This window comes from Vulpes lagopus, chromosome 11, assembly GCF_018345385.1.
Source record: "Vulpes lagopus strain Blue_001 chromosome 11, ASM1834538v1, whole genome shotgun sequence".
Lineage (NCBI taxonomy): Eukaryota > Metazoa > Chordata > Mammalia > Carnivora > Canidae > Vulpes > Vulpes lagopus.
The window spans coordinates 76726911-76746000 of NC_054834.1; the positions used below are offsets into that span (position 1 = coordinate 76726911).

Sequence of the window (19090 nt, forward strand, 5' to 3'; positions counted from 1 at the left end):
CGACAGGTGCCTGCCTTACCAGGCACGGAATCTGCCAGGATCACCAGGGCGACCTAGAACTCCCTCATCAAGTGTGACGCTGACATCCAGAGACCTGTGTGCCAACAACAGCCTGCCTGGGCACCACTATGTACCTGGGCATTGCAGATCGGATGCGGAACATCACTGCCCCAGTACCCCGCACCGTGAAGATCAAGGCTGTTGAACTGACCACCTTTTTTTTTTTTTTTTTTTTTTTTTGAGAGGCAGAGACATAGGCAGAGGGAGAAGCAGGCTCCACACAGGGAGCCTGATGTAGGACTCAACCCCTGGACTCTGGGATCACGCCCTGGGCCAAAGGCAGGTGCTCAACTGCTGAGCCACCCAGGTACCCCAAAATGACCATCTTCAAAACCTGGCAGCAGAAACCACCTGGTGACCAGGTTGTCTCCACTGGCAAAGCATAGTCCTTTTCAAACCAGCTCATGTTCTGAATGAAATGGATATTTCTCATGCAGAAATGGTGCCTCTTGCTCCATCTGCTCACTGAAGGCACTTCAACAAGTACCACTTGAGTGAAAAAGGTTCAGTGGCAGCTGCAGGGAGGGGTGGAGGCAGCTACCGGAGGACCCAAGAGGCATCCAAGTCCTTTGGGGAGGTGGAAGAGGAGGCGAGCACACGGCCCCCTCATAGCAGGGACCAAGGAAGGGCCCCACAGCCTTCCAACTCTCCCCATTTGCCCTGTGACAAGGGGATGGTCATTCTAAGAAGTTCCTGCCTGGGATTAAAACAACCTGCAAGGAACCAAGAACTTGGGAGGGGGGCAGAATTTCGTCGCATGGGAAATGACTGTATGATCAGCTCTCTCTCTTCCCAAGGATCATGATGCCTTTCTTTGTGCCTCCAAGATAAGGCAATGGCACAAACAATCTCCAGGTGGGATGACACCCACTGAACAGCTATGAACCCTGCCTCTCCTTCCCCAGCTTGCTGCCCTACTAGAACACAATGTTCCCTGTGACTTGGGGCTCCTCCTAGCCTCCTCCCTTTCCACCTTTCAGGAAAAGGTGATTCCCAGGCAGGAGCACAGTGAGGCTAGCCCCTCCAGCACCCACAGGAAGTGCTTTTGAACCCCAGCTCCTAGCCCACTTCCTGCCTCTCCTCCCAGCTTACCCTGGGCCAGAGACTGGCAGGAGTCCCCACATGGAAGAGAAACTGCATAGCTCCATCTGTCACAAACCAGGGGCTGAGCCTCTCCCAGCTTGTAACTTTCCTGTCTTGTCAGGCTTGACATGAGTTACATTCCTTTGAGCCTTTGTCTTTTGTGTGGAGAAAAGAGGGCTTTAGAGTCTTTTTAAGAGACAAAGAATATTCTGACTAACCCAATAAAGTAAATGGGAAGAAAGAAGTATCAACACTCTCATTCCATTCAACTCGCACACAAGTACACTGGAGTTTACGTTTAGCCAAAGATGTCAAACATCATGATGCTTGGCTTGGGAGTCTGTCCAAGATGCAAAGCAGGCATCCCTTGAAAGACCTTTTACCTCTCCCCAGGGGACACAAACACACATACTCCATGTCTCAGTTCCCACCGCTGGCTGCTTGTCCCAGACACCCTAAAGTTTTCTCAAGCCAAGGCTTCTTTCACAGCAAGGGGTGTGGAGCCTCACAGCTTCGTGCCTCCCAGGGCTTAGGGCAAACACTGAAGACAGTGTGAAGGTCAGAGGTATCTGTGAGACCACACTGCCCATGGTACCCCAGCATTAGGACACAATCCCAGCAGCTGAACAAAGTGTCTTTTATTTGTGACATACAAATACAACCAATGCAAAAAGAGATCACTTTTCCCTTTGATTCCAGTGATAACAAGTTGCTAAAGAAAAAAAAAAGTATCAAGGAGTTTATCTTCAGTTTCCTCTAAAAAAAACCCAGAAAGGGTTAAAAACAACCATATACATGTCATATACACATCTGACACCAACAAAACTAACCTGAAATAGGGTGGATACAATTAAAAAAAAATCTTAAAATATTTTAACATGCCCCAAATAAACACACAAAAAAGCTGGGAACAAAAGACCTGCTGTTTCTCAAAACCAAGACCTGGGGAAGGAGAGACTCATGTTTGAGAAGTGAATGGGCTCAACACCGAAAGAGAGGAACCTGCTAGTCCTAGGTGGCGCCTCTCTTACCCCAGCCCTGGCCCCGAGCAGCCCTCCAGGAGACGGCGGCAGGGGCCACAAGAGCAGGGTGCAGCACCGAGCACCCCATCTACCAGTGGGCTTCAGTGGCAGGTGTTCAATGAGTGGAAAGAGACAACATACACCAAACTCACCTTATGAGGAATTTACAGTGGGGTTCCTTTTGATCCCCTTGAGTGGGAGGTATCAGAAATCCACGATGAGACAATAAATATCTGTTCTGTGTCGACAGACAGGGATCAGAGGAAAAAATTCCTAAGCATGCTTCTGTCATTCCATGATTCTTAGAAGGAGCCCACCAATGTTCCCTCCCATTCCCCCAGAGAATCCCCTGGGAGCCAGGAGGTAGAGGCAGAGATGGGCTTACTCCAGTGTAAAGCTGCAAGGCCCTCTCCAAGGGAGTGCCACATCCACTGCTGGCAGGGTCAGGAGCCACAAAGCACTCCGAGGAGGGCCAGGCTAGGTGAAGGAGGCCATGTGCACAGGCCCCTGCACCAGCAGGAAAGGAGAGAGAAGACCCGCCAGCAGAGACCACCTGAGTCAGGGTAGAGGGTGGGGGTGAGCAGCCTCTGAGGTCAGGACAGACAGACCTCCAAGAGAGCAACTTCACAAAGGCTAGAACCTTGAAGACACTTCCTGAAGCAGAGCTCAAGGATGCCCAAGGAGAGGCGGCAGGTGCTTTTTCCTGGATGAGGATTTGGTCATTTTCGTCCCTGGAAGGGGCCCAAAGCCCAGAGATCAGAGCAAATATAAGCTCTGACCACAGCCTCTCTATCTTGTGAGAGAAGAGGAAGGCCTTCTCCCCCAGCTCCAGTCCGCTGCCACAGGGTGACAGTGGAGAGAGAGAAAAGCAGCGGTTTGGGCCACTGAGAGGCATTCCTGCCGCAGCCAGAGCTGTCAGCCAGGGCAGTGGCACCAAGGCCTCACTGAGGCAGCAAGGGTCAAGGCTGGGGAGTGCAGGCAGTAGGGCCTGCTGCTGGCTGGGGGCTCTCTGAAAAGGGAGGGAGGCTCTACCTGCAGAGAGCGATCAGCACCAAGATATGAGAGGCAACAGCACTGAAGATGCCAGGAACAAGGGGTCCTTCTGGGGGAAGATCAGGGGCTCCCTAATGTAATTCTCCCCCTTGAGAGTGAGAACAGAGGTATCAGGTGAGGGTGAGCAGGGGGAGAAGTGGTGATGGGCGGTGGAGAACAACTGGCAGGACCTCTGGCTTGTTTCCATGAATGGAAAGCTCGAGGTGAGTTGCTGCCAGGAGATCAAGAGGTTATGCTAGAATGCAGCAAAGTACAAAAGCCCAGAGAAGCAACTCTCTTCCCAGGGGGCCCCTGTCCACACCTTGTTCCTGGTCCTCTCATCCTCTCAACAACAATGCAGAGAGGTACGGAGCCTTCCTCCCAACGGGCTGGTCCCCTGGGATGCCTCCACACTACCCGTGGGCCCATCAAAGCACAGCTAGAAAGAGCTCTCTTGCTTCCCAGTGTAGTGGCACGAAAGACCTTCCCGCAGTCTCCATCAGAGCATTTGTCTATGAAACAGGATTCTCTCCGAAGCCTATCTCTATGTCCAGATCTTGCACTCAGTCCATTCCTCGTTGGGGACCAGCCAGACCCTGACCCATGGCTCCAGGATTTTATAAAGGTAGGTATAAACACCCCATTTGTCCAAGTGTGTGTGTGGCAGGGGGAGAGGGGGAAGGCTTGTCAGGAATCCATCTGCAGAGAAGTCAGGGAACCTCATGCTCAAGGGCACAAGGGCACAAGGGCACAAGGGACAAGCGAGAAGGCAGTTGCTGTGAGAGGGTCCATGTCATGCCCGGCCTCTGCCAGCTCTTCCCTTAGCACCCTCTCCTCTCTGCTCCTTCAGAGCACTCTGTTCTTCTAGGAGAGAGGACAGGCAGCTCGGACTGCTCTACCCCAGGGGTTCTGTGCTCTCAGGCTGTAGCCTGGCACACGCAGGGCTGAGGAGGCCACAGCTCTGAGGGCACTTGGCCAGCGGTGTGAGCTCAGGGAGAGGACAGACCTTGGAAGAGAGCATTCTAGCTTGGGAGCTCAGTGGCAGCAGCCACCACAGTGCCCACCCGCATGGGAGTGCTGGCTGTCCCCAAACTTGGTCCTCCGGCTCAGGATCTCGTAGGAGCAATCCTCTCCACAGCAACCAGACATGCTGGGGGAAGAGTCATCGATTTCAAATCTGCAAGGCAGACAAGAAGAAAGGCTTGACTACAGGTATCTGACTGCCTTCCTCCCCCTAGCCTGGGAACTTTTCCACCAGCCACACTTATGAAACCCTTAGGAGTGAGGGTACAGCCTGAGGGCATGCCCATACCATCTCATCAGTGCCCAGATTATTCCCATGGATCACTAGACCAGGAGTTCAGCCTTCAGGATGAATGAGGGCCAGGACCAGGGTAAAGGCCCTGGGGCAGGCACCTCCTACCACCCAGAGCGTCCCACACCAGGGCCCAGCTCCTTACTGCAGTGCTTCTCTGAAGAACTGGTAGGCGCCATGATTGTGCTTAAATACAGTTAACATAACCTTCTTCATCTGTGTGCTGAAAAGAAAGCAGAGCAAACACCTTCCAGAAAGAGAAACAATGCTAACTCACGCCTCTTTCGTGTCTCTTCCTATTGTTGCCCATTTGCTCCCGAGAAGCACTCCCCTGAGCCCCAACTCTAGCCTCCCTGCTGGGCACCCATAGCACTCAGTGCTTTCCTCTGTTCCAGGGCTGACCAGACTACACGGGTATCAGGCCTCCACCTGACTGGCTTCTTCTCCACTTCCTCTCTGCACCCTACTATTCAGGCACAGCAGGCACTCAGCAGCACTTGTTGCATAGAGCTGCGTGTACAAAATCTGGGGTCACGGTAAGGCAGGGAGTCTTTTACTGAGAGAGTTCTAGATGCCTTTCTTCCAAGACATTCCTAGGAGTCTTGTCCTCCACAAGGCTCAAAGAACAGTGGATGGCCCAAAGGGGTGACACATGGGGTTTGGGGGGACAGGGGCCCTTACCTATTGGCCATGAGCTGCAGAATCTGTATGAGGAACTTCCCCAGACCTTTCCGCCGCACCTTGCTTTCCAACTGCACCTCATAGCTGGGTGAAGAGAGCAGCCAAGTGAGCATGGAGAGGCAGGGACCATCAGAGGAGTCTGGGGCCCTGGCAGCCCTTGGTCCCAGACCGGCACAGTGGACTCTGCCACCCAGCTGAGTGCCCAGAGCGGCGCCAGTGTGTCCTCCCCATGCCCTACCCCAAGCTGGGCTCCTACCAATATAGGACTTCATCCCCGCACTCCACGTCAAACCGGAAGTGAGAAAAGGCAACAGGGACCGAACTGCTTTCCCAAGCAATGAGGTACCAGGCTCGGTCATCCGTCATTTCCTCTCGTTTCTCTCGGTCCTTCCAGCCCCACTCACTTTGCTCGTACCTGGGAAATGTGGGGGCAGTCAGGGTGGGGAACCCCACAAAGGGAGGAGCAAGGCTCCCCTCCTGTCAGGGCTTGCTTACATGGTCTGCATGTTGGTTTTGGTCAAGTCGAAGGCCCAGGCCACGGTGGCTGGCTCCAGTCCAGACACTCGCTTACACTCGATGGAGACGTTTAACCTGAAGCAGAGGGAAAGGCAGCTTGTGGGGCCTGAGGTAGGCCCAAGCACTGCCTGCTGCCCTGACGGCCTCACAGCGCAGCATGCTTGGTCTGGGCTCACCTGCTTTCCAAGACGGGACCATGGAAGGTGCCACTGAAGGAACAAAGCTGTTCTGGCCAAGAAGAACAACTGTTATCACAAGCCCACCCCACCTCCCCGACCACAGTCCCATTTCCTGACTGCCCTGAGAGGCCCTTATCGGCCTGGGCACTCTGTGAACTCCTGTCGCTCTCTGCACCTCTTTGCTTTCTCCAGCCTCTCTTCTATACTTTGCTATAAGCCCCAGTCTTCTTGGTCCCTTTAGTTCCTGCCCTTAGATATTCAGTCTCTAAACGGACTCCTCATTGGGCAGCTATGGCACCTTAGGGCCTTTGAGAAGACCACGGTCCATCACCCTCCTGATGGGTCCTGCCTGCCATTTCCTTTCAGGACACAGTGGGTGTTCTTGGCTGAGCAAACAGGGTGGAGCAATGTCCAACCCCATGCTATTTTCCTAAATTAACAAATGCTGTAGACGTTAAGGTCTTGGACTAGATTTATTTCTAAGTGGAATGTTAGTAAATCACAGTTCAGTTCTTTGACCAAACTGTGGAACCTCAATCTCAGCCAGTACTGCATTCTGACAGGACTGAAGTCAGCAACACTAAGGTCCTTATTAGGCCCCGGGTCAGGACCTTCCAGTGTTCCGTGACATGACCCCACAGAGGATGTGCCCACTGGAGGCCACTACCACCTCTGCTATCTGGTCTGCCATATGAGCTACACGTGCATTCAGCCTTATAAATTCGGAACTTCTTGGTTCTAAAGAGCCTTTCTTTGTAAGTACTGACTGACCATGTCATAGTCAGAAATGCCCAAACACGGCCTTACATCTGGATCAGCCATATACTTTCTGAAGGGCAGTTTGCAGGTATGAATTCTCCACTAATTTGAGTTTTCTCCTCTCTTTTGAGTTAAGTACGTTAAAGCAGGATCACAACCACACAAATCACACAAAATTCAGGCACCAAAGGAGCCCAGAGTCAGCTGGCAATGCCTGATTCAGGACTGTTCTGGTTTTTCTCAAACTCAGAGGAACGGGGAATAGGGAACATGAGAAGACATCACAGTAAGGGATCTCTAAACTGTATCAGAGGGCTTCCCAGACATTGAATGGCAAGGCTATGGGAAGAACTGTATTATGTCTGGTCACAGACAGGAAGAACAAGTTAATGTGATACTATGAAATTCAGACATACCTAGAAAAAGCAGATATAGTGTTACCTGTTAAAGTGTTTGCTTCATAATTCACATATTTACATCTGTCTATCTTGTTCACTAAAATACTCATACCAGCTGCTACTTACAGGACTGGATATAATTCTCTTTCCTCCTTAAAACAACCTTGCAAGTTTGGCATCATCACTCAGTTTAACAGACAAAGAAATGAAGCTTAAGGAGTGTGGCTTCTCCGAATACAGTTAATCAGAGGTGTAGTTTTGATTCAAACCCACAGTTGTGATTCTCTAAAGCCATAATCCTTGTTTTTCCTTAAGCTAACAACAGCTCTTATAGGACAGATTATGCTTCCCGTTTTATAAACTAAAAAGACAGAAAAGGGAAGGGGGCTTTAACCCAGATTCCACAGTAGTAAACTCGATTAGTAACAATAACCGTCATAATCAGCTAACACTGATCTAGGTTTTGGTATGCTCCAGGCACTAGCACTTTATACCTAATCTTTCTGACAAAACCATTTTATTTATATATTAAAGATTTTATGTATGTATTTATTCATGAGAGACACACAGAGAGAGAGGCAGAGGCATAGGCAGAAGGAGAAGCAGGTTCCATGCAGGGAGCCCGACATGGGACTCGATCCCTGGACTCCGGGATCATGCCCTGAGCCAAAGGCAGAGGCTCAACCGCTGAGTCACCCAGGTATCCTGAAATCATTTTATTATTAGGCCCATTGCTGATTAGAAAATAGAAGCACAGAGAGGTTAAGCCCAGGGTCCAAGGTCACACAGCTAATAAGTGGCTTTTAACAATTAATTACATCATATACTCAAGCAAAGAGCCCTAGATTGGGAATGTTTTTTTTAAGATTTTTCAATTTCTTTATCTATTCATGAGACACACAGAAAGGTAGAGACACAGACAAAGAGAGAAGCAGGTTTCCTGTGGGGAGCCTGATGCGAGACTAGATCCCAGGACCCCAGGATCATGACCTGAGCCAAAGGCAGACGCTCAACCACTGAGCCACCCAGGCACCCCTACATTGGGAATTAAAGCCCCCTCAGCTCCCAGGGAGAAACCCTGTGGTTCAGAAATCTTATTCAGGGACAGCCCCGGTGGCACAGTGGTTTAGTGCCACCTGCAGCCCAGGGCATGATCCTGGAGATCTGGGATCGAGTCCCATGTCAGGCTCCTGCATGGAGCTTGCTTCTCCCTTCTCCTGTGTCTCTGTGTCTCTCTCTCTCTCTAAGTCTATCATAAATAAATAAATAAATCTAAAAAAAAAAAAAAAAGGAAAGAAATCTTATTTAGCTTTTCTGAGCCTTGATTTGCCCGTGCATAAAAGGAAGAAGTCAGCCTAGATAATGTTTCAAGTTTGTTTCAGTTCTATGACTCTTCACCCAGAGAGAATATCAAATCCTGAAGAAGTGTCAGTCTAAGATTATGCAATCCTGGGATACCTAGGTGGCTCAGCGGTCTCTCTCTCATTAATAAATAAATACATCTTAAATAAAAATTAGATTATGCAATCGTTGTCCATTTATGGATTCCTGTTGCTCTAACCAGGGGCTTTTATATCAATAAGACACTCGCCATAGCTTCTCCTTTTTCATTAACAGAGAATGAGAGAATTTGGGTGGGAGGAAGCATACTGTGGGAAGGTGAATTCCTTCAGACACTCAAGGTGATAACAGTTAGGAGTGCTAAACACTTACCCATTTCGGGCAGCCCGGGTGGCTCAGTGGTTTAGCGCCACCTTCAGCCAAGGGTGTGATCCTGGAGACCCAGGATTGAGTCCAACGTCAGGCTCCCTGCATGGAGCCTGCTTCTCCCTCTGCCTGTGTCTCTGCCTGCCTCTCTCTCTCTCTGTGTCTCTCATGAATAAATAAATATATAAAATATAACAAACAAACAAAAAAAACCACTTACCCATTTCGATCATATTTCTTGAACACAGGGAAAGCTTCTAGAGGGTCTCCAAGCTGTGGAGGGAAAAAAATGAGAAGTAGCACAAACACATACATGGCACAGCTGCAGGCTCTGCCCTCAAATATGACAGTGTACAGACCCACATGAGGAGACTTAGTTCCTGGCCCAAGAGCAGCCCTTCTAGTGAGGAGGCCCAACAGAGTTAAGTCAGCTTCACTTCACAAAGAAGAGACGCTACTAGACTAATACTAATTAATACTGGCCTATAGGTCACCTGACCCAAAAGAGAGGCCATTTGATCCACCTGCATACTTCTTTATTTTTCTTTTTATTTTAAGTAGGCTCCATACCCAGTGTGGGGCTTGAACTCATGGCCTTGAGATCAAGAGTTGCCTGCTCTACCAACTGGACCAGCCAGATGCCCCACTTAACTGCATCTTTCTTTTTTTTAAGATTTTATTTATTTGAGATAGAGAGAAAAGTGCACATACGCACAGGAGGTGGGGTGGAGGAAGAACCTCAAGCAGACTCCTTGCTAGATCACAGGACCCTGAAATCATGACCTGAGCCCAAACCAAGAGTCAGATGCTTAATGGACTGAGCCATCCAGGTGCACCTCACCTGCATACTTCTAAGAGGCCCCCAACTAACCCCAAGTCAAAACCCAAAATGGAGCAATCATGTCCCTAAACCACCTCCTTATAAATGTGGACTGTTTATTGGGTGGGCTAAAAGAATAACAAAAAATAGGATATGAAATGGTTGCAAGACAGATGACCAGAATCTCACCAGTTCCATTTGTAAGCCAAGTTGGCTTCTAGTGGGGCTACCTGAGTGTTCAGTGTCACAGCTACTCCTTCCTTGTCTGTGCCCCCTGAACCAGACTGCTGCCTCCTGCTCCTGGTATCAGCACAACCTTTGGTACTTCATGGTCAGTCAATAAACTTTGAAGGAATGAGTGAGGAAACTATAACACATTTTACCAGGGAGGTTTCCTCTCCAAAATGCAAGATCCTAAATTTCTCCAGACCCTCTTCTATTGGTATGGAAGAAGACCCACAGAGAGATGTAGCCACTTCCATTTGTTTTCTTAAGTAGGCTGCATGCCCAGTGTGGGGCTGGAACTCACAACCCTGAGACTGAGTCGATGCATGCTTCACTAAGTCAGCCAGGCACCCGCAGCCATTTCCATTTGAGTCCACATTTCCCTACACACCTGGGCCAACCTCTGGCCCTCCTGGCAACTCTCCTGCTGGGCTCATTTTCCTCAGCTAGCAAATAACAAAATTCTGCCACAGGGTGGCGCCAAAAGAAGTCAAATGAAAACCCAGCTGAAGTTCTAGGAGGAAGGGACTTAGGAAAGAGGAGTCACCCTGTTGGCAGCGTCCACTTTGGCACAGACAGCATCCATGGCAGCTCGCTCCTCCAACCGCTTCTGCTTCTTCTCCTTTGCTTTGCTTGACTTCCTCTGCAACACAGAAAAGCAAAGTTGGCTGGAAGGGCTGTGGCCAACCAGAGACTTGACTTTCTGTTTCAGGAATCGTTTCAGTCAATCCCTGGGCCCACAGGCCTGGCCTCAGCAGCGGGAACTTCCAATCCTGGCTGCTGCACACTCAGTGGGATGGGAAAGATGCAAGCATTTGCTAGTCATGAGAGCTCAGGAGCATCACTAGACTTCTCAGCTTCCTTGTCAGAAAAAGTACTGACCCTCAGGACTTTTTGATCACTGTGAGGACCCAGTGAGAGCACATGACAATGCCTGCAGTAGAGCCTGGCCCCCAGCAGGTGCCTAATAAATATGTACTCATCCATTCCCTCCTAAGGAGGGAACAACTAATTTTAGACATATTCAGGGCAGGTTTCAGGGAGGAGATAGTGTCTGAGGTAGCCAATGACACCTATTCCTAAACATGAGTTTATTCAAAGCCTTCTCAGCTTCAGAAGACAAAGATCTGGTCTGGGGGAGCCCCTCTGAGCACTGGATCCCCTTTCCTTTTTGGGGGATCCCCTTTCCTTTTTGGGGGGTCCCCTTTTAAGCGAGACCAGGGCACTCTGGCTTAAGAAGACAGACTGTTCCACAGAAACACTGCTCAGCTAAGGCCAATGAGCGGCAGGCACACTGCACACCTAGTATGAATAAGGGCAGAGTGAAGGGCCTCAAGGCATTCACCTGGGGACAGAGGCCATGCTGATACATGGTCAGCAAGGCCATGTTGCAGGACACACAAGCAGCAGGGGAGTGGGGGGAGCAAAGGGAGAGTGGCCTTGCACAGAGTCACCAATGCGCAAATCACCCATAACTGCATACAGAGCAAATCCTATTGTACGGCTCACATGGGGTTCTCTCAGGCCTACATAGATCCTCTTACTTACCATCCTGTAAAAAGCTAGTAACACAGGAAAAAGAGCTCACACCTGGAGTCTGACAGACCTTACCCAAAGCCTCTTCCTGCTCTTCAGAGTAGTGTTTGGGCAACATCCAGTCCTTCTCTGCACCTCCTCCCCTCATTTGATGAATGGGGTTAGTGAGACCTCCTCTGTGGTAGAAGGCCAGTGAGACTTAATATGGCACGTGCTCAACAAATGAGGGCTCTCATTCTCACTCCCAAGGAAGACCAGAGCAGCACCTGCATCCAAAGTTGCTCACTCACCCAGCCCAAATGCCAAAGGCACCCAAAGACACTGGTGGGATGGCTCTGCTTTTCTACCAACCTCACTACCTCTTCTGACTCCAACCTCTTGGTTTCCCGGACTCACCACCACAGAGACGCTTTACTACCTCCAATGGCACCTTAGCCTTGACACTGGCACCAGCAAAGGGGAAGTTGAAAAAGCAGATACTAGGAAAGTTTCTCAGGATAAATTCTAACCTCAGCTCTCCAAGTAATGACACTGCCTACCCCTTATGTCAAGGGACCAGCAGGCAAGAGTTCTGATACAAAGAAATCACAGGGATTGCTCTTCTGGGTGTAAACTCACCCAACAGCTATTTTATGCTGGAAGCTCGGCTAGATCCCATTTCCTACTTCCTTAAAGGAAGGAACAGAAGAGAACAGACTGTCTTCATAATGCTAGGACTGGAGGCGCAAACCAGCTCCTTTTTACTGCACACAGGTTTCAGGGCATCCATCTTTTTCCCTGGGAATTTGAATTTCAAAACAACATTGAGAGATGCTCGGCTCACAAAGTACTTTCACAAACACCTGCTTCAATTCTTAGGGAAAACCCAGCATCTCCATTCACACGTGAGGAAACTGAGGCTCAGAGGGATGGTGTAATTATGTTACCCCAAGAGTAAGTGGCAGAGGGGGACTTAATCCCAGAGGTTGGGCCCTAGATCCAGTGTTTATTCCACCAGCCACGCTGTCTCGCAATGGGAAGGCCTATTCCAATGTCAAAAGACCTTCCTTCTCAGTACTGCCAAGAGAAAGCCCAGACTTGAGGAACTGTTAAGGTAGCTACTTAGCAATTCATTTCTCATCACCTTTCTGGCTTGGTGATGGCTGGCACACCATACCGGCACAAGTGCTGCCTTAGGCCCTACCTCTACACCGAGGGAGGGGTAAGGAACAGGGAAATCTGAGACAGTCGGCCTCCAGGAAAGAACATGAGCTCTGGCATCACTCAGGCCAAGCTGGTTCTCCTTCTGCCACCCCCGCATGACCCGTAAAAACAAGTCCATCTCCAGAAAAATGGGGACACGAATGCTGGCCTCACCAAAAAGCTGAAAGGAGAGGTCAGAAGTCCCCTTTACAGTAGAAGCAAGTTCCCCTCCTCCACCCTGCACACTAGTTCTCTCTTTGCACGACACAGAGCTGAAAGATCAAAGGTGCTGGAAGGAAAGTGTAACTCTCAGGACCCAGAAAGCACTGAAACGTGGGTTCCCTCCACAGCATCTAATTTCTAAGCACACTAAGTAATTCCTAAGCACAAGCAGCAGGGGGCCAACCCCAAGCCTCCAGGAGATTTATGGGCTCATTCATGCAAGGGAACAGGCTAGCCAGACAATCCTGAGTGCAGCTCAGGGCTGCCATGGCCCAAGACCCCTAAGTGCTTCACTGCCTACACACAGGGTATGGCAGGCTGCAGAAGGCCAGGACAGACAGGCAGGGTCTCTCCCTCAAACCTAGCACACACTAGGAAAAATGGTCCCCTACTGTTCCAATTAGCTTTGCCCTGCCTCGTGGAGGTAAGGCTATCCTGCAGGGACACAGGAAAATTCTCCTAATTAAAATGGGAAATAAGCACAGTGAACAGTAAAGCTCATTGCGGTTAAGTGTCTTTCCCAAGGGAGCTTTATATAAAAAGAGTGTGGGATTTTGAGTCAAGAGACTTGGATTTGATTCTCAGCTCTTCCAAATAATAGCTGTGTAACTTTGGGCAAGTTATTTAATCTCTTTTCAGCAAGTTACTTAGTTTCTCTGGATCTCAATTTCCTCATCAGTGAAAAGGGGGCTAACAATGCCTACACCTCATGGGACTGTTGTGAGGGAAAAATGATACAATGTATTAAATTTTTAAAAATAAGGAATTCTGTTTACAGGGATCCACTTGTGTCACACACTACTCTCCTAATGCTTTAATAAAGAGGACTTAGGGGCAGCCCTGGTGGCTCAGCGGTTTAGCCCCACCTTCAGCCCAGGGCCTGATCCTGGAGACCTGGGATAGAGTCCCACGTTGGGGGGATCGCTGGGTGGCACAGCGGTTTGGCGCCTGCCTTTGGCCCAGGGCGCGATCCTGGAGACCCAGGATTGAGTCCCACGTCAGGCTCCCGGTGCATGGAGCCTGCTTCTCCCTCTGCCTGTGTCTCTGCCTCTCTTTCTCTCTCTGTGACTATCATTAAAAAAAAAAAAAAAGAGTCCCACGTTGGGCTCCCTGCATGGAGCCTGCTTCTCCCCCAGCCTCTCTCTCCTCTCTGTGTATTCTCATGAATAAATAAATAAAATCTTAAAAAAAAAATAAAGAGGACTTAGTTTAGTCTTTATAATAACAAGTTATGTGTGCCAACTTCTATGATGAGAAAATTGAGGCACAGAGAGGTTTGTGAGCTTTCAGGGTCACAGAGCCAGTGAACAGAATTTTCAGAGCTCTCTCTATCACCCTCTCCCTCCATTCACACCAGACTGTACACTCCATTAGGTAGAGGTCACACTGGCTTTTATTAGTCAGTGTATACCCAGTGCTCAGCAGACAGCAAGTACTAATGAATCATCCGAGATTCAAATCCAAGTCTGAACCCTAAAATCCATGCTTCTTTCACAACATCAACTACATTTATACAGGACTTGTTATAAAGCGTGATGTGTTTTCACATGCAGCCGTGAAACTCCTCCCCTCGCTATTTTTATTTTTTAAAGATTTTATTTATTTATTCATGAGAGACACACAGAGAGAGGCACATAGGCAGAGGGAGAAGCAGACTCCCTGCGGGGAACCCGATGTGGGACTCAATCCCAGGACCCTGGGATCATGCCCTGAGCCAAAGGCAGATCAACCACTGAGCCACCCAGGCATCCCTCACTGTTCCTATTGAAGTAGTATCTCCACATGCAGTTCTAAGACTGCCAGGAGTCACAGGGAGAAATTAAAAAACAAAAAGCACACAGATGGGGGCAGGAGGCACCTTTCAGAAAAGAGATTTGGCATCTCGTAGATTTTTAGTGTCAATACCTTTACCCCAGCCCATCCAGAAAACAACCTCTGTTTTTGGTGAAGGGAGCTAGAGATTGAATTCTAATGCCTAAAAGACAACACATTTGGGCAGCAAGGGTGAAAGAACCTTGAAGAGAAGGGTGTTCCATCTGATACTACTCTCTCTCAGTCTAAGGTCAGGCTGTCAAATGGAGCAAGGCTCCCTAAGAGGCAGTGCTCGCCACAAACACCGACCTTCCTGACACTGAGGTGGGGAGTCCACAGCCCCTATCAGGGAAGAATTGAGGATAATAAGAGGGTTCCAGTTCTGTTTCAAGAAGGAAGATTCAAGTCTCTCTTTTTGCAGTGACTTTTAGGCCAGAAGAGACTAGGCAGGGGACATTCTGAGAAACACATCTGTAAAGTATGAGTAATAATGTAGTGGCCCTAAAGGAAGCAAGGGTCACAGTATCTCTGACTCTTGCTCTTTCAACTCAACCAATGAGGAAGTGTTGAACCCAAAGGGCATGTTATGTTCCTTGTTTGCTACTCAGTCCGTAGTGGCTGATGCCGCGTAGACACTGAGAGATACCAACGGCACAGATTTTACTTCATTTCAACAAAAGCTGGGGTCTGGGACCTTTCACCAAAATCTGGGTTAACTCTGCCTAAGGTCTCCAGACTTGATTTCCTATATACAAAGTACAGGGGGATCCCTGGGTGGCTCCGCGGTTTAGCGCCTGCCTTCGGCCCAGGGTGTGATCCTGTAGTCCCCAGGATCAAGTCCCACGTCGGGCTCCCTGCGTGGAGCCTGCTTCTGCCTCTGTCTCTGCCTCTCTCTGTCTCTCATGAATGAATAAATAAAATCTTAAAAAAACAAAGTACATAGTACCCCGAATTCCTTGCTGAAACAAGATGAATGTGTTCTGACATGGATTACATAAAATGCTTGACATGGGTGAGATGACTATTTTTGTCCAACAAGTTGATTTGTTCAGTCAATAATGACTTGAGAGAAAAATCTAGGTTAACAACAGGAGGGACAAGCCCAATGAATTAAAAGTAGCACAAATCTATTTTGGATAACTAAAGTAAAAGGTGAATACAAACAAAAACAAGAGCCAGGATTTCATGTGGCTATTTGCATCTACTATCTCGTTTAATCCTCCAATCTATTGGGTGGGGTGGGGGGACCATCATCCACATTACACAGATGAGGAAATTCAAATTCAGAAAGGCCACGTCACTGTTACAGTATCATGCAGCTAGGCAGTGGAGATAGAACTGGAACTGAGATATCCCAGGCTCCAAAGTCAGTGCTCCCTAAAGGCAGTGAAAACTCCACGTAAAACCTAATCTACAGAGCAGCCCCGGTGGCGCAGCGGTTTAGCGCCGCCTGCAGCCCGGGGTGTGAGCCTGCAGGCCCGGGATCGAGTCCCACATCGGGCTCCCTGCATGGAGCCTGCTTCTCCCTCTGCCTATGTCTGTGCCCCTCTCTCTCTGTGTCTCTCATGAATAAGTTTTTTTTTTAAAAAGTACAGATTTTGAAAAAAAGGAAACGGAAAAGAGAAAAACTAATCTACACCGTACCAGGGAGGGCCAGTCCCATTTTTTTTTTTTTTTCAGGAGAGTGACTGATACTATTCTAACTGGAACTTAGGGAAGTGAACTCACAGAAATATTTTAATGACTTCTGCCCAGCTCTCTACGGGCACATGCCAGGGAAGGGCGCACCTCCAGGCTGCCTCACACAGAACAGGTGGTCACTATGCTTGCGCGGCTGGAGCCATCCATCAGTGGCGCCCCCATCAGTCCCCTCCCTGCTCATCTTCGGATCGCTTCCCCATGCAAAGCCACCTGCAGCACTCAACAACCCAAGTGATGATAAAAACCACCCTGTAAAAAAAAAAAAAAAAAAAAAAAAAAAAAACCACCCTGTATCTGGGAGGCCTTGAGAGCAGGCCTCCGTTGGAAGGGGAGAGAACGTTTCAGGAGCAGGAGGAACCTGGAGGAGAGGTCTGGAAAGAGTGTAGGGAAACCGACTTCACCGAGAATCTCGCTAGCGGGAAGTGCAGCCAGCGGCCGAGGGGGTCCGAGTTAGGGTCTGGCCCCCGCTCACTGCCTGTGACCTTGGCTGCGTGCCTCCTCTCTGGGCCTCAGTTCCCTGCAAGCCAGAGGCGGCCTAGGACGTGGGAAGCCGCAAGGCCGGTGACAGCCAGGTGATGGGTGACCCCTGGGGGCGCGGGGTACCCCAGGGCCCACGCAGGGGTTAGAGGGAGGCCAAGAAGATAAGAAGTCGTCAGCCGGGAAGACAGGACGGGCGCGACGCGAGGGGCGGGGGACACCCAAGGGGGTGAGGTCCGGAGAAGAGGGCTCCCCAAGGGATCCCCGAGCTGCGCCGAGTGTGGGAACGCTTGGAATGGGGGCGGGGGAGTCGGGTCATGTGGGGGGTGGAGGTCACGTGAGGCCGGAGGGGGTCAGGGTCACGTGAGAGGGGGTTCAAGGAACAATGGGGGCGCAGGGGGCGAGGGGACCAGGGAGCGCCCCCGACCCTCGCGTCTCCTATTTCTGCCTCACTCACCCCCATGGCGGCAACGGCGGCGGCGGCCCTCAGCTCCTCCTTCCCACACTCGCCAGCAGGGAGGCGGCAACGGCAGGGACGGCGGCGGCGGCAACACCAGAGCGGCGGCGGCGGGTCCCGCACCGCGCATGCGCCTCGCGGGCTCCCCTGCGCGCCCTGGCGGGCACCGCGCCGGCGCAGAGCGGGGGAGGGCGCGATGGGGGAAGCGCGCAGGTGGAGAGCCGGGGAGGCGGGCCGAGGGTCCCGCACCCGACAGCGGCGGGAGGCGCGGGGCAGCGTCGCGCCGGGAATGACGCAGCGCCCGGGCCCGCCTCCTCCTCGCCCCGCGGTGTCTGTAGCTATGGCAACGGCCGCGCCTGGCCGGGAGAAGCGCGCTGCCTGGCGGTCGGGTGGGTGGCAGCGCTGCTCGTGCGCTCTGCCTCGCCGTGGCCACCTTCGCAGAGAGCAAAACGCGTCGTGACCTCAGAAGCCCCAGCCCTTCCGGCAACCCCCGGGGACGGGGGAACTTTTTGGAGACGTCCCACCTTCTCGGTCTTGGACTCTTGAAATTCCTTTTCTGATAAGAGTCCCGTTACTCGTTCATCGTCTCCAACTATTCATTCACCCTCCATTCGTTCGCTCTCAGTAAACATTCACCAGTATCTACGCTGCGCTGAGCCCGGGGCCACAGAGAGGAGCGTCCAAAACCACCGTGGAGAGATAGGCGTGTAACCACTGTTTACCGGAGGGTGGGCAGCGCTGTGGACTTGAGACCTCTGGTGGCCTGAACGGTCTTAATTGCGGTCTGTCCCAGCAGACCAGCGCGACTCCTTGCACACCATCCCCGGGGGAGCTGTGTGCGCTGGACACCCCTGCGCCCTACCCCGGATCTCCAGAGGTGGAGCCCGTCTCCTGAGGGCCTCCCACGTAGGGTCAGACTTGTAAAAATGAGGCAACCGCTGCCCAAGACTTAAGCCTCATAGGCCTCGTCAGGTTTTGCTCATTATCCCATCTCCAGTGCTCAGTGCACGTGTGCTCAGGCAATAGTGAGTGCCCAGCATAGGCCAGGCACTGCCTCCCCACAGCAAACAGCCATAAGGAACAGAAAAGGGACTGCCCACACAGACCTGGTATGCTAAAAGGAGGCAAATAAGAAACTAAATAACTAGGTAAAATGTATACTAAGGTAGATGATAGCCATTCTATGGAGGAAAATAAAGCAGGGAAAGGGGATAGGAAAGGTCAGGATTTAGTATTTTCACTAGGATACTCAGTGAAGGCAACATGAGGTAACCCTTGTGTCAAGATCTGAAGGAGCTACTGGAACAAGTCATGGATCCCTGAGGGCATTCTAGGCTGGGGGGTGGGGTACAGCTAGTGACAAACCACCAAGCAGGAACATGACTGGAATGTTTGAGGAGCTGCAAGAAGTGCAGTGTGCCTGAGACAGAGTGGGCCAGTGGGTAAAATCAGGCAGATAGGCAGAGGATCATTCATAGGGCTTGTACATGTTGTTTGTTTTTTATTTATTCATGATAGACAGAGAGAGAGAGGCAGAGAGAGAAGCAGGCTCCATGCCAGGAGCCCGACGGGGGACTTGATCCCGGGACTCCAGGATTGCGCCCTGGGCCAAAGGGGCACCAGGGATCCCCTTGTTTTGTTTTTTTAAGTAAGCTCTGCCCCCAGCTTGGAGCTTGAACTCAGGACCCTGAGATCAAGAGTCACTCTTGATCTCAGGGTCCTGAGTTCAAGCGTCACATGCTCTGCTGACTCTGCCAGCCAGGTGCCCTAGGGCTTGTAGGTTTTGAAATACTTTGGGACTAGAGGGGGCTGGGACACCACTGGAGAGTCTGAGTGGAGGAGCCATGCAGTGACTTTTGTTCTCATAGGACCACCTGGCTGCTGGATTGGGAAGAGAGTGTAGGGA

General features: G+C 50.7%; 1 protein-coding gene across 4 annotated transcripts; it reads right to left on the reverse strand.

The window, feature by feature from the left end:
* Positions 1 to 1761: 1761 nt before the first annotated feature.
* On the reverse strand, positions 1762 to 17458 carry NAA40 (N-alpha-acetyltransferase 40, NatD catalytic subunit). Of its 4 annotated transcripts, none has more exons than XM_041723120.1 (10): positions 17185 to 17458; positions 16338 to 16499; positions 10345 to 10440; positions 8973 to 9025; positions 5689 to 5784; positions 5450 to 5608; positions 5194 to 5277; positions 4658 to 4735; positions 4262 to 4374; positions 1762 to 2403 (listed from the first exon to the last, which is right to left on the reverse strand). In XM_041723120.1, the coding sequence occupies exons 3-10, from the start codon at positions 10381 to 10383 to the stop codon at positions 2330 to 2332; spliced, it is 696 nt and encodes a 231-aa protein (XP_041579054.1). In that variant the 5' UTR covers positions 10384 to 10440; positions 16338 to 16499; positions 17185 to 17458; the 3' UTR covers positions 1762 to 2329. The 4 variants fall into 4 exon arrangements, with proteins under 4 accessions (XP_041579054.1, XP_041579053.1, XP_041579051.1 ...); XM_041723119.1 differs by having other exon boundaries at positions 16278 to 16499; positions 17185 to 17457; XM_041723117.1 differs by lacking the exon at positions 16338 to 16499 and having other exon boundaries at positions 17185 to 17457.
* Positions 17459 to 19090: the final 1632 nt, after the last annotated feature.